Consider the following 14,925-nt stretch of genomic DNA (forward strand, 5'->3'; position numbering starts at 1 on the left):
AAAAAAAAAATGTTTTTTTAAAATACATCAGATTTATAAACTATGTACCTGAGCCTCATTTGTGGCATAATTTGTTATTCTGGTTTTCTTTCAGCTGTGTCTTCTCACTTTGCCCAAGATGTTTCATCCGAACATGATATAAAACATTCATTCCAAACTATGACGAAGGGGATATATAGTATATGTGGCCATGACAACTTACACTTAAAAAAAGAATGGGAAAGTGTAGATGAGTATGAAGGTCAGAATGCAAGTTACAGTGGATGTAACAAATTTGTGACAACTAAAGAGAGCAAAGAGTTTACCGCCAGCAGAGATCAACAACACACAGTATCTCCAAATGCACCAGAATTTATGCCTGCTGCTTTAAAAGACCCGTGTGTTTTTGTAAGTAAACATTCACATCAAATTTTGAAACATGCCTTTTCCCTCAAAGGAAATTTGGGAAATCTAAAAATGAGACCAGTCCATGCTTCACTTGATCACTTGAAAAATTTTAAATGTAGGATTGGATTGAATTTTCAGGCATTTGTTTTAGTAAACAATAAATTTAAAAATGAAGAACAAAATCCTAAATTTAATCAATTTAGTTCATTTATGAAAAGTTTGTTATTGTGCAATCAACAAAAAGGTCTTCCCTATACCAAGTTATACAATTTTCATAAGTATGGGAAGTTATTTACCCATCCATTATTGCATAATCAAACCCCAGTTATAGACATCTATAAATGTATGGAATGTGGCAAAGCTTTCAAATGTTCTTCAAACCTTACTCTACATAAGAGAATTCACAGTGGAGAGAACCCTTACAAATGTAGAGAATGTGGCAATGCCTTTAATAATCGCTCAGACCTTACTCAGCATCGGACAAGTCATAATGGAGAGAAGCCATTTAAATGTGAAGAATGTGGCAAAGCTTTTAAGTGTTGTTCACACCTTACTCGACATCAAAAAATTCATACTGGAGAGAAGCCATACAAATGTGAAGAATGTGGCAAAGCCTTCAATTGTTGTTCACACCTTACTCGACATCTGAGAATTCATACTGGTGAGAAACCCTACAGTTGTGAAGAATGTGGCAAAGCTTTTAGACATGGTTCAAATCTTACTCAACATCAAAGAATTCATACTGGTGAGAAGCCGTACAAATGTAAAGAATGTGGGAGAACGTTTACCCATTGCTCAACCCTCAATCAGCATCAGAGAATTCATAGTAGAGAGAACACTTACATATGTGAAGAATGTGGCAGAGCCTTTAATACTTTCTCAAGCCTTTCCATACATCATAGAATTCATACTGGAGAAAAACCTTACAAGTGCCAGGATTGTGGCAAAGCCTTTAACTTTCGTTCTGACCTTAATCGACATCAAAGAAATCATAATCAAGAGAAAGTATACAAATGTAAAGAATATGGCAGAGCCTTTAATAACTGTCCAAATCTTACAAAGCATCAGAGAATGCAAATGGGTGAGAAGCCCTACAAATGTAAGGAGTGCGGAAAAGTTTTTAAATATTTTTCACACCTTACTCGGCACCAGAGAGTCCATAGTGGGGAGAAACCATACAAATGTAAAGAATGTGGCAAAGCCTTTAATGAAAAGTCAAAACTTTTTCAACACCAGAGAATTCACACAGGAGAGAACCCCTACAAATGCATACATTGTGGCAAAGCCTTTAATAATTGTTCAAGCCTTACTCAACACCAGAGAATTCACACTGGAGAGAAGCCCTACAAATGTAAAGAATGTGGCAAAGCCTTTAACAGTTGTTCTCACCTTACTCGACATCAGAAGATTCATGAAAGAGAGAAACACTGCTGATGAAAGAATGTGAGCCTTTATCTATGGCTCAAACCTTACTCAACACTAGATGGTACATACTGCATGGAAGACTTAGAAATATAAAGAAGACTTTAGTAATTGCACAAACCTTACTCAACAGAGAATTAAACTATAGAGAACCCTAGAAATTTAAAGAATGTGGCAAGGCCTTTAATGGGAATTTAATCCTTATTCAGCATGACACAGTTTAAATTGTAAACGATATATATGCTGAGAATTTGGAAAACTGCAAAAAATATGCAACTCAGAAACTAAATGTTTTAATTGGAAAAAATTTTTACAAACGTATAGAAATCTGCAAAACTTGTCTGTATGATTATAATATATGTAAGATGATTATTACTGGAGAGAAATATTATAAATACATGAAACATGGCATGAACTAATTTGCTGAAAATTTACTAGACATCATTAGTTGATATCATTAGTTGATATGGTAGAAATAAATAAATTCTCATCACTGTTAGAAAATTATGTAGGTAATGCCTTCTGGAAGGTATATAAATTTAAATGAATCTATGGTTTTTAAATAGCTTCACTTTTGAAAACTAGATGAAGAACAACTCTCAAATAGATCATTGTATCAGTGGAATATGACTGCTGACAAGTTTTAAACATTTTTTTCCAAAGAATATACAGTAAACTTTTAAAATACTTTGAGTTTATTTATTTATTTATTTGTGGTGCTGGGGATTGAACCCAGAGCTTTTGCAATGAATTGCTTTTGCTTTTGCAAACCTTTATTTTGGAGGCTGGATTTCACTAAATTGCTCAGTTGCCAAGGCTGGAATTTTGCTCCTCCTGCCTCAGTGCCCTAATGTAATGGGATAACAGCTGGGCTTATTTCTGTAAGTTATATTTTTATTTATTTCTCATACTTTGTAATTACTGGGAAACTGTAATGGCTAAAGAGTATAATAGAAAGCCCTAGATTTTTTTAACCTGAATTACAGTTTATAATATTTTATAATTGATTTCCACATACCACCTTTTTAAACTATAAAGCATAGAGAAACTTTGGTATTCATTTACATTAACTGAAATGTATAAACATTACAATCTAATGATAAACTTTACATGTAAGAGAACTATAGAAATACTAATTGTTGGTGTGAATGTGTGTTTCTTTGTCTATTGAAAAGGGAAGTGCTGATACAGGAGATTATTCCAAACAGTTGATATTTTATTACAGAACCAAAAAACACATATTACAAAAAACCTATGTTGTTTACACTGAACTCATTTATTCCGAATGCTATGTTTTACTTGACTGGTACTTGTAGCATGCCTAGTATAATTTACTTGGTGAAATACTTTTTTGTCCTGTTCAGGAATTTTAAGAATGATTTTGTAATGTCTAATGGTATTCAGAAGTTAACTTGAAAATTAATTTCTCAGTGAACCTATTAATTTTTATTTCATTGGTGTAACTCCACTTATTCTGTCTCAAAGAGAATACTTTTGAGTCTTTTTCAATGTACTCCTTTCAATTTGATAAGTGACACTGTACAACTTAATGAACTTACTGAGATAATTTGTTCCCGTGAAAATTGGGGTGGCTTCATAATTCATGGAGTTTCAACATTTGTATGGAAAAAAAAAGAGCAGAACAGGGTATATAAAGATTCTCCACAATTAGAAAATTATTAATGTTATTATGAGTTTATTGATTTGTCTAAGAGAAGGAAATGTCCAATGTGAATAAATGGTATTAGTTCTATATGTGAAAAGATACCTATTCTAAGGCTACACAAGTGATACTTTCTGAATTTAAGGCTGGGCATGGTGGTGCATGCCTGTAATCCCAGCTCTCAGGGGGCTGAGGCAGGAGGATCATTGAGAGTTCAAGACCAGCCCTGACTATAAGATGAGCTCAAGGCCCACCTGAACTGCATAGTGAGACCCTATCTCAAAAAGACAAATAAAAAAAAAAAGAATTTAAGAGGAATTTTTTTTCATTTCCTGATCATATGCAGAATGTCATTGATTTCTGAATTCATTTATGCAGCCTCAGAATAGGTGTCCACACTCCACATTGCAGAATTTACATTTCTTCACCCTCGATGCTTTTTCCCTGATATGAAGCAAGAACATGTGAGGAAATGCCATACTGTCTTGTGTAATTGCTCTGCTAATTTGCATACCACAGCCAGCATGTAACAGATCCCCTTTCTCCGTCATCAACAGTTTTTCATCTTTGGCCTTTTTGATCGTAGCCATGCTATCTACACTTATATTATATGTAATTAGGGTTTTCATGTACATTTTTCTAATGATTTGTAATATTGAGCAATTTTTGTGTGTTTTGAACATTGCTGTTTTCTTTTGAGAAATGCCTGTCTATATATTTTGACAATTTTTAAATTGGATTACTTAGTTTTTATTTTGTCATTGAATTTTTTTATATCCTGACATTGCTAGTAATGCTATTAGGATGAGTGAATTATGTAGCTAGAGTAAAGCTCCCCATTGTATGCTTCCTCAGATTATACTTTATGTCTTCATATTTACTCTTTCATAACTATTTTGTTGCTTTCCACCAAGTATTTACTTTAAGACTCTTAATACTAGTGAGGCCTTTCGAGAAAATCTAAAATTGCAGTTCTTTGTCACAGTTCTCATCATCCGGGTACATTATAAGGATTGAGTTCAGCCTTCATTCCAAAAGCTGGTAGCAAACAGAGTCTGATGTGCATAGTTTGAAAGGGGCATGCAACTACAGCCTGTTTCCATTTTTGTAGCAGAAATTGGTGTTTTTGGCAGGAGACAGCACTCAAAAGCATGAGAGGAGAAACTCGCATTTTGGTCTCCAAAACAAGGAAATCCATTGTTCTTAAACCTCAACTCTGGTAAAAATCTTTATTGTATTATGAAGTTAATCAGCCTGTTTGTATGGAGGAGGTAGTAAGTGAAGGGTTTGTGTGGATAACATTGAAGTAAATTCTTAAGACACATGTGTGATTTATTCAGGTAATCTTGCCTGATTTAAAAAAAGAGGTAAGAGGAATGTATTTTTAAATGCAGTTGTCCATCATTAACAAACCAACATAAACATAAAAGTTACCAACTAGTCTTCATATTAAGGAAGCCTTTGGCAGGTGTCTACCAAATTCCTTCCTGGGCTTCCAGCTCCCATTCCACGACTGGGGCTCAGAGTTCCCCTTCTCCCAAATCTGCCTGTAGAAGGACATTTGTTTTCTGTTGTAGATCACAGGTTGAACTGTTGCACTGAAAGAACCTGAGAGGATTACAATCAGCTGTAATCAAACCCTGTTTTTTAATGGACCTGATGTCTTCAATTTGAAACTGATTCAGAGATCCTATGACCCAGAAACCCAACAAAACAATGTCAAATCCATTTATTTGGCCTGAGATTCTTGACTTCAGCGTCCTCTTTCTAAAAAGATAAATGTTCAGCAGGAACCTGGTGATTTCACATCTCTTCAGTGGCCTAAATCTGCAGTTTCAAACTCTTCTTTCAAAGTGTAGGAGTTTGCAGTAATCCGTAAAATAGTGTGCATGGGAGCAAGTGTCTTGTTTCCTCTTGTGTGTAGCAATGAAAATACAGAGTAATATATACAGACATAATGAATATGGTACTTGGCCTCTGCCTGGGATCCAAAGCCATCACACAATTTTGTACTAGGGGTTTACAACAACAATACCCCCCCAAAAAAAAAAATCAGGGAAATCGCTTAATAGTAAAAGATCAGCATTTTCTTTCTGAAGCCAGAAGCTGTCTTTGGGCTGGGTTGTATCCAGTTTTGTCTGTTGACCTGCTGCAGCTGTGTGGTTCCTGGTAATGCCACATCTGTAAGTAGAACAAAAGTCAGTGACACTATATTGTGTCTTCACCCAGCATCAAATGAAAGTGATTCATAAACTATACCAGTTTACTGGAACCCACACATTCCTAGTAATTATAAGTACATTCATTGCCTGTTAAGATTACTCAGTGTTATCTTTGTACCCCAGAGTTAGCTGATCAGGGAGACAAACCAGGATGTAAGAGTGGATGCACAAGCAACAAGTTTGTTCCCAATTCCGACAGCAAAAGCTCAGCTGAAATCTGCCTGGTTAACTACTTGGGCATCAGCCCAGGATTCCTGGAGGTGCTCTCATGAGCACCTGGAAGTCTTGAGCTATTATGCTGGCAAACTTATAATCATCTTTGTGGCTTTGTGGAGGGGGTGAGCCATCTATAGAGTGTCTCCATGCAAGGAATCTCCCTGGTTAGTGTCCATATGTGTTCATGTGGTTTACTGTTTCTTGAGAGTAATGTGGGGATCTGGAGAGTCAGACAGATAAAACAGTCACTTCATTTCTTGTTCCAGGAAACAAAAGGCATGGGTCCTGCCACCAGTGTATTTCATACTACATGAAATGAATTCGTTATTGAATTCAGCATCATGTGGACGGTAGGAGGAATGAGGTGTACATGTAGAGCTTATGGTGACTTGTTTTTTTAATGTTATCAAATAGACAAAAAGGGGCTGGGGATACAGCTCAGCAGCCTAAGTGCTTGCCTGGCAAGCCTCAGGTCCTGAGTTCAATTCCCAGTACCAAAAAAATAAAAATACACAAAAAGAATTAAAGTTACATAGACTCTTGGAGAATCTCTTGTGCTTCCTTAAGAAAGACGTAATACTGCAGTGTTGTGAAGAATAGCAGAAGTCGAGAGTTCACTCTGCTCAAACGGAGGCCTTGTCCAGATCTCATCCTTCACTTTGGAACCCCGCATAAAATACACCAGCTCGGACTTTTATCAGTGCTTCTCCCACTTCAAATTAGTATTCATAATTCTCACAAATCCAGAAGCAGACAAGTGGGGGCAACATTCTGAATATGCTAGTGCCTTAATTTCTGTCTTGTTATATCCTAGACCTGTACAGCTGCCCCAGCATTTCTCCAGACCCAGGAGCTGCTCTGGTAGTTTCAAAAATATAAAATATAACCTCAATAATACAAAATCCATCTGCACTACTTATAGGCCCTTTCTTTATGTATCCAATTCATTGTTTTTACTCTAGGCAAATTTTCAGTGCTAGGGAAAAAGAATTTGAAAAATGAGCATTAATATCTAATAATTATGAGATTACTTATACACAACTTGTGTATTATACAGATTCGGGTTTCTTGTTGCAAAGATGCATGCTCAGTAAATATTGCATTAGTGAATATGTTTCACATATTTAGAGTTTCTCAGACATAACTGCCATCTCTAGCCATCTGTAAACTTTAAAAGGCCAGCAAATGTCACATTTCAATATAGTTTGTTTTTTTGTTTTTTGTTTTTTTTTGTACTGGGAATCAAACTCAGGACCTTGTGCTTGCCAGGCAGGTGCTTGTGCCACTGAGCTATAACCCCAGCCCCACATTTCACTGTAGTGACTGATCTGTTTTGTCATAGGATTTTTGGTTGTAAGTTGCTGTGCTGACTTTTTTCTCTAGCTTAGTACTACTGATAATGGGTTTAGGGAACTGGTTAAAGATGCCAGTTTACGAGCATTCCTCAAAACCAGAAAATCGAAACTCCTTAGTCTGAGCCTGGAATACCAAGTGACTTACATATACAGAGAAGTGGAGAGATGTTACTTTCAGCCCCCGTCCAGGTTTCTAATTTATATCACACGACAGCTGTAAAAAATTCTATCACCTCTGTAATCCCCACAGATTTTGTCTGTTGGTGTGAGAGGAAGCATGAATGTTTTGTTTGCCTGCTCCGCTTAAGTGTGGAGTGACTCCAGAATTAAGCACAAGGTGTTACAGCTACATTTAGGACAGTTGAGTTTAGTCCTTTCCAAGGGCTTGTGACAAGCAGGGCTTGGTGCACATGGTTTGAAAGGGACACCTAACTGTAACCTCTATTTCTAGTTCTTTTGCAGAAACTTGTTCATGGCAGGGGAGAACCTAAAACCCAGAAAGGAAAAACTGACATTTTTGGTCTCCATGTAGGAAGCTCGTTATATTTGAGTCTCAATTATAATGAAAGCCAGGCAGGGCAGTTTTTACTGTCACAGTGTCATTCTTCCTCTGGGTATGGAAGTGTGTAAAGAGGTTATAGTAATACCACTTTAAATTCTCAAGAGAAATGTTTGATTTGTTGAAACAGCCTTGCTTCCCTGAAGAAGCAGAGAGAAGTCAGGTAAGTCAGCCCCCTGTCCCGGGGCAGGTGGCTGGCCAATCTCTCCTGAAGTATGTGGACCATCCTAACTATTATTACTCTGTTCCTGATGTGCCTGCCTGTTTGAGTTTGTTTCTTGTTTCCCATTTTTGTTTTTTTCCTTTGTTATGATAGTTGAGATTTTTTTAAAAAATACTTTTCGCCAGTATGCTGGAGCATTCTCTCCATTCTATTCACCACAGCATCTTATTGCCATGGACAACTTTTGACTATGAATTTATGAGCTTCAATTTAGAAGATCTTTTTTGATAGTTAACCATGGAATGTATAGACACCCTTATGGCTGTTGTTAATGGAAATAAGTCCTCTATTACCAATGCAGAAGGAAACCATACAGAGATTCCATCTGGATGTTGCATCAGTTCTGTGTAGAAAGTCTTCCAGTAATGCACAATTGAAGGTATGAAGTTGATTGCATTGAATGCACCAGAAAGTTGTATTATAAGAAATCAGAATTATAAAGTACTTCCTAATAAGCTATGGAAATATTATTTGAGAGTATTGAGATTTATAGAACATGAAAGACATTACGTCTTGAACTTCACATAATTTGGTTTAATGATTAGGTTCAGGTGCTGCTGTAGTATTTATTTTATTGCAGCTAATACCACAGGAGTGGTTATGTTTCCTTTGTATATATCAATACCAGGTCACAATACTCTTGCACCTGATTTTTAACTCATTAATTTAGTTGTTCTGTGCCAGACCCCTCCTTTGTAAAAATAAATATTTTTCTCTTTCATTATCTTGATGTTATTTATTGACTGAAGTGCATATGCATATACATTTAATACAGAATGTTCCCCTTCTGTAGTGTCCTTTTGCTTTTAGATTGCTTTGAAAAGCAGACATTTGTTTAGTCTACATAAGCTTTTGCAAATGGAGTTTATGAAACAGGTCTCAGTCCTGTAGGTTTCCATTTTATGTCTGATTTAATGTATAATCTGTTTTATCTGTATATAACATTGTTTGGGTTTTTTTTTAATTTTTTTTTTTTCCCCCAGTACCGGGAATCAAACTCACGACATTGCGCTTGCCAGGCAGGCACTGTGCCACTGAGCTAAACCACCAGCCCCTTCTGTATATAACATTATTTGATAAATTTTGGAGTCTAATGGGTTTTCGTTACTGTTCTCAACTGTGAGACACGGCTTTTTTTGTTTTTTTTTTTGCTTTTTTAGCTTGCTCCCCCAACTGAGGGTTCAAGCCAGTGGTTTCTGCCACTAAGCAACAGAGCACAATACCCGAGTGTTACTGTGTTTGAAAAATATCTCATTGAGTAATTCAAGCAACTTAAATAATTCAGAAACAATTTTCTTAACTTTCTTCACCCTGGATCAAAGTAAGAATTCTGACCTTCACTACATAGTCTAGAGTTTATCTTCCTTTTTTTTTTTTTTTTGAGTTTATCTTTCTTTTAACTCTTATTTTACAATCTTTTGACATTAACGCTTGTGGCAATAAAATTCTCCACAGAGAACGGATAATCCTGTGGAGCCAGCTCACTGCTAATTTATGTAAGAATGTAATAGAGAACTATAGAAGCTTGGTCTGTGGATGAGGATAACATCCTTACAAAATTCTTAATCACCATGTTTCAGTTCCTTCAGTTACATACTTTACCTTGCAAGCTCTTGCTTTGTATGAATGTCATATTCCAACTTCTTTAAAATGGCATTTTAAGGTAAGTACAGTGCACATCTATAACCCCAGAACTCTGCGAGGCTGAGACAGGAAGATCTAAATTTGCAAAGTGCTCCCTAGGGGCTGGGAATATAGTTCAGTGGCACAAGTCCCTGTTTAGCAAGCGCAAGGTCCTGAGTTCAATTCCCAGTACCAAAAAAAGACAAAGTGCTCCCTAAATATTCTTAAAAGTTTTGTGAAGAAGGAGTATTTTTAAGATAGGATTTCCTGGAGTTCTTGTAGTGTTTTCTCATTGCTGCTTAACACAGTATTAAGTTGGAAATTGAAGAATCCCCACCAAGAATCATGTGACTTTCTAATATAACATCTCTTTTCTGAAAAGTCAGATCTGGTCATGATTTTGTAAATTACACAGCTTTGCAGGTAATAGAGGAAAACGATTGTCCACCCATCAAGTTTGATAGCAGATAAAGTAAGCGGCACACGTGCAGATCCAAACATAAATGAGGAAGTTGGTTCTTCAAGTAGCAATACAAAGATGATCTTTCCTGGAAAACCTAGGTTTTCTTTCTTTGTTGTTTTTCCACAAGAATATTGTTTGTTCAATACCCTTAAATTATTTGATTCTCCTCTCCAGATTAACAATGATAGCCAGTGTCCTTGCAATGGCCTGTGAGGGCCTGCGTAATCTGACCGCTTTTGCTCTCAACTTTTAGGGCCAAGAAAATTTTTGATGAGGTATTTTCTATTAGGCCATCTTTAAGCTATGACATTAAGCCTCACACCTGAGTAGTATGCGGGCAGAAGTGGGCTTGGGAAAGTCAGAGGCTACTATGGTGGGACACAAGGTTAAGGTGATAAATCAGCCTTTAATAAGTGCAATAAGCCTTTACCTTTTGTAGCGTGGTATAGGCTCTAGTATTTTTCTGCTTTTGTGTCTTTTATTACTGTATATGTGGTGTTTGAGATAGAACCCAGGGATGTGCTCTTCCAGTGAGCTACATCATTGCTTATTTCGAGATGGGGGTACTATTATGTTGGCCATGCTGGATTTGAACTTGTGACCCTGCTGCCTTACCCTCTCAGAGTGCTTAGTCTGCAGGAATGCACCACCATGCACATCTGGTTTTGCTCTTTTTAACACCCACCATGAGCAGAATGTTTACTGAAAAGTAGGTAATTGTTATGAGAGAAAGAACAAGCCCTTTAGTTTCTCTTGCTTTTAGTAGGCGTTAATATTAGAGACCACACAATTAGATGGTACATTATTTTTCCCCTAGTTTTCCTATAGATAACATCTCTGAAACGTGGTTTATTACAATAGTTGCTTGGGTTACATTTCAGAAATGTAAAGGCTGCTTTTGCTAAAAATACCAACTTCACTTCGGCCTGCAGTTACCTGGTGTAACTCATGAAATCAAGGGCTATAAATCTGTTTTCATTTTTGTCTATCCCGTTTGCTGTCTTAACTCATCCAATTTGTATTCATCTCTGCATATAAACATGTTGGCCCTGTAAAAAATATATGAGACTGGCACGGGGTTAATTTGACACATTTCCCACTAGAGCTGGTATTTTACTTTCTCCCCTCTTCCCACATCCAGCACATGTAACCTGAGCGCCTAGAGTCCTTCATCGCTACCCTAAGGCCTAGGCCAAACCACAAGGCCAGAAGGTTTGCACAGGAAGATGGCCACAGCTACAACAGCAAGCTGGCAGTCCCTAGGAAAAGCTAGCCATCATTTTGTGTGCCAGGTCTCACACAAGAGGCAATATTAGAATCATGACCTTGGGCAATGAAAACGGTATTGGTCAATGCCAACAAATCGATAACTTCTTGCTTTGCTTAGAGAGGAGCCTTATCTCCCTTTTCTCGATTATTGTTAGGTCCATCTTGTGGCTTAAAACTAAAATGTCTCCCAAAAGTCAATATGTTTGGAAGGTGGCTGGATCACAGAGGGTGCTCTGTGCATCAGTGAATTTATTCACTGGTGAATCCAGTAGCTGAATGCGCTGTTCAGAGGTGGGGCCTGGTTAGAGGTGGTGCAGAGAGTACCTGAAGGGTGGACCCTTGTCCTCAGCTCCTCCCTTCTTTGCTTCCTGGCTGTCATGGGGCAAGCACCTATCCTCCACCTTCCTCTGTCATGCTGGTTCTCCCGTGGAACCAGTCAATCAGGTACTGAAACCATAAGTCAAAATAAACCCACATTGTGAGTTTTGGGTATTTTGTCCCAGCGATAGGAAAGTGACTGATCCAGATTTTGTCACCAGAGAAGTGGGGCTATAGGTATTATATCTGACCAAGTGACTAAGCCTTTGGAACTGGTTTGAGGGGTTTGGGAAAGTTAGGGGTGTTGGCCAGAGAAGCCCTGGAGAGTTGTGAGCAGTCACAACTTCTAGTGATGTCACATATCACTATATGTGGTAGTGCTCAGGTCTCAGAAGACCAGAGTACTGATAAAAATGTGCACAGTAGAGCCCAGTCCCAAGAGATTACAAGATGGTGTAGTTTGGGGTTATGCAAGGGGAACAATACAGGACACATAATTTATAAGATTATTTTATATTTAAAAAAAGGGGGGGGCTGGGGATTTAGCTCAGCAGCAAAGCGCCTGCCTGGCAAGCGCAAGGTTGTGAGTTCGGTTCCTGGTACCGAAGAAAAAAACCAAAAAAAAAAAAAAAAGATTATTTTATAATAGGCACCCAAAGACTCATATAGAAAGAGTGCAACAAATCTGTCTACACACTAAAGACCCAATGAATCCAACTGAGGGCCTGGATCCCATGACAATGTCCTACATGAGTTTAGCTGGAGGCCAAGAGCCCATGACAATGTCCCATGCAGGCCTATTTCATGGATCTGCATTGGGAAGGCCCCAAGGTCAGTGGTGGAAGCTAGAAAGTCTGTGCCAGGAGGCTGAGGGTTCTGTGCTGGAGCCAAGAAGCGATGCTCAAAGTAAGAACCAGAGCTCCCCGAAAAGTGCCATAGCCATCCTCAGCAATAATGAGGTACTAAGCTTCAACAATGAGGACAGCTGGGTTCAAAAAGCCAACACAACAAGCTTCTCAGGGAGACTGAACAGTGCACCATCTTCCCCTCTGGAGCCAGAAAGTGATGCTCAAAGTGAGGACCAGAGCTCCCTCAGTGACCTGTAGCCATTCCCAGCAACAGCAAGGTCCAGAGCTCCCCTTTTGATGAGAACAACCAAGCTCATCAGGAAAGCCAGCATGACAAGGTCCTTCCTCCAGCAGAATAGCCCGAGAGAATCAGCAGCTCCCTAATAGCTTCCCAATAGCTTCTACCAGCTCACAACAGCCTCACAACAGCTTCCCTAACAACCTGTCTTCTTCCTGTCCAGTTCTGTCTTTATGCTGCTGGCAACAAATCTCAGGTGGGCCTCCTCAACCCAGCAAGCACCACACTAGTTCAGTTCAACTGTGTTACAATTTGACCACCAGTTGTCAATCCACCACACAAGGACTCCATTGGCAGTTGACTAGAGGTCATGTGTTACATTCTATCAGAAAGTTTGTCTTAATTTTACCTCTGTCTTGAGATTTTGCTGGAGACCAAGTGTGGTGTACTAACCTTCTGCAAGAAACTTCAAGGAGATCCAATTTCAGGCGGTGGCATGGTTACTTCTGGCTGCTTTTAGGCACATCTGCAGTAAAAATCATGAGATAATGAGAGAGAATGTGTGTGTGTGTGGGGGGGGGAATGATTTGGGAAATGTGAAGCCTGGCCTAAAAGGAAGCCCCTGTGTGTAGAGTTGGGCAATGAAGATCATGATTATTAAAAAGATTAACATTTTTAAAAAGCCAAGTAGATAATAGAAAAGATGGCTTGAATGCATCTCAAGGATCAGGACAACACCCTCTATCACAAGGTCAAAGGTGCAGAAGTACAACCTTTTACTCAAGAAGAGAGCCCCTGGGCCCCCTTGCTCAAGAAGGCCATTGATGGAATTTGTTCCTTATAATTAATTTCACCATGCTCAGCGTCTAGGAATATAGAAGCCACTGTAGTCATGATCTGAGGAGGCCCAGCTACTGCTGGAGCTGGCAGAAGACCTTGGCATCCAAATTATGCTAGTTTTATAAGCATACTGATTGCAAGAGCTATGGGATCATGGAGGCTTCCACCTAGATTTCAATGAAAGGCCTGGAAGTTCAGGTAAGGAGCTTCTCAAAGTACATGAGGCTGTGAGAGTAAGGCTGAAGGTGAGCCAATGTGTGGAGGACCACTTGGATGACTCCTTGAAAGAAGAATTGTCTCCACTTTGGCCAAACCTGGCCCTATTTCCATGTATTGATATGTGCGAGCTGGCTAAAGCTTGTCTTTATCCCCTCAGTTATCTTTAAGTGACGCAAATGAGACTACCAAGGTGCTGATGAGTAAGTAGTCTTTAAAACAATGCAATAGGTCAGTGATGCCCCTATGTATAGCTTCTAAGTAGTGTGTGTCAGCTAGGCCGAGAGATGCCATGCTGTCAGCTGAGAATGATTCTCAAGAAAAGAGGCTGTGACTTCTCAGGGCTTGAAACTTCTGCATCAAAACTGAAGCACTGACCCCAAAACACTAGGTAGTGCCCCAGTGTGTGCCATGCACATTACTCTTTCTGCATATCTCTCTCTCTGTCTCTATTGCAGAGGTCAGTTCAGGCCTCCTACCTAGGCCAGCTCATAGCACTCATATACTTCCTACCACTCTCACAGTCACTCGTCCCCAAGCCACTCCCCTCTTCACAAATTAATAAAACCCGGGTTTGGCACTGAGTCAAGGCCTTTGTTCAGGTTAGCCACCGTTCTAGAGGAACTTAAGGCACCCTTGCCTCCTTACAACTACAAGTATGCCTTAGTGTCTTTATTCTTGCCATGGGTTGCACTGATAAGATTACAAATATAAACTTCACTAAAACGTGACAAGGTCCAGGAAGGGCTTTCTATACCAGTGGTGTGTTGTTTTCCTTGATGTATGCAGCCCTGCAACTTTTAGTGTTTGCACCCTTCTGTGTGCCTCAAGCTGCTGTGATCCTTGACTAGGTTTGTGGCATGTGGGTTTGTGAAGTTTTCCCCTTGCTCCTGACACTCCTCTATCTGTACACTCTAGAATGTGGAAAATGCCCAAGCTGAAGCATATTTCTGATTACACTGGTAGAAGGAGAAACCAAGTAAATGAATGGATCCTGTCCGGGAGATAGGCAGCAAGGAGAAGCCAGGAAGTATGCTGGACTTAGTTCCAGCACTTTTTTTTT

At 38.9% G+C, this 14,925-nt stretch overlaps 1 protein-coding gene and 1 long non-coding RNA gene across 5 annotated transcripts in view; one reads left to right on the plus strand and one right to left on the minus strand.

Annotated features, from left to right (window-relative positions):
• LOC102019567 (zinc finger protein 85-like) overlaps positions 1-2,789 on the plus strand; it is a 16,140-nt gene extending 13,351 nt beyond the window's left edge. The window contains exon 4 of the mRNA XM_013520198.1: positions 95-2,789. Coding sequence (XP_013375652.1) covers positions 95-1,821 — 1,727 coding nt within the window. The 3' untranslated portion in view covers positions 1,822-2,789. The remainder of the gene's footprint in view (positions 1-94) is intronic.
• A 1,386-nt stretch (positions 2,790-4,175) lies between these two features.
• LOC102019357 overlaps positions 4,176-14,925 on the minus strand; it is a 37,027-nt gene continuing 26,277 nt past the window's right edge. For 2 of the 4 annotated variants that reach the window (XR_001236240.1, XR_001236239.1), the window contains exons 4-5: positions 13,260-13,332; positions 4,176-5,653 (exon numbers count right to left, since the gene is read on the minus strand). This is a non-coding gene — a long non-coding RNA (uncharacterized LOC102019357). The remainder of the gene's footprint in view (positions 5,654-13,259; positions 13,333-14,925) is intronic. The other 2 variants (XR_001236241.1, XR_262780.2) reach the window with 1 other exon arrangement.

The sequence above is a fragment of the Chinchilla lanigera genome, unplaced genomic scaffold (genome assembly GCF_000276665.1).
Source record: "Chinchilla lanigera isolate Chin_1 unplaced genomic scaffold, ChiLan1.0 scaffold00053, whole genome shotgun sequence".
NCBI classification, from domain to species: Eukaryota; Metazoa; Chordata; class Mammalia; order Rodentia; family Chinchillidae; genus Chinchilla; species Chinchilla lanigera.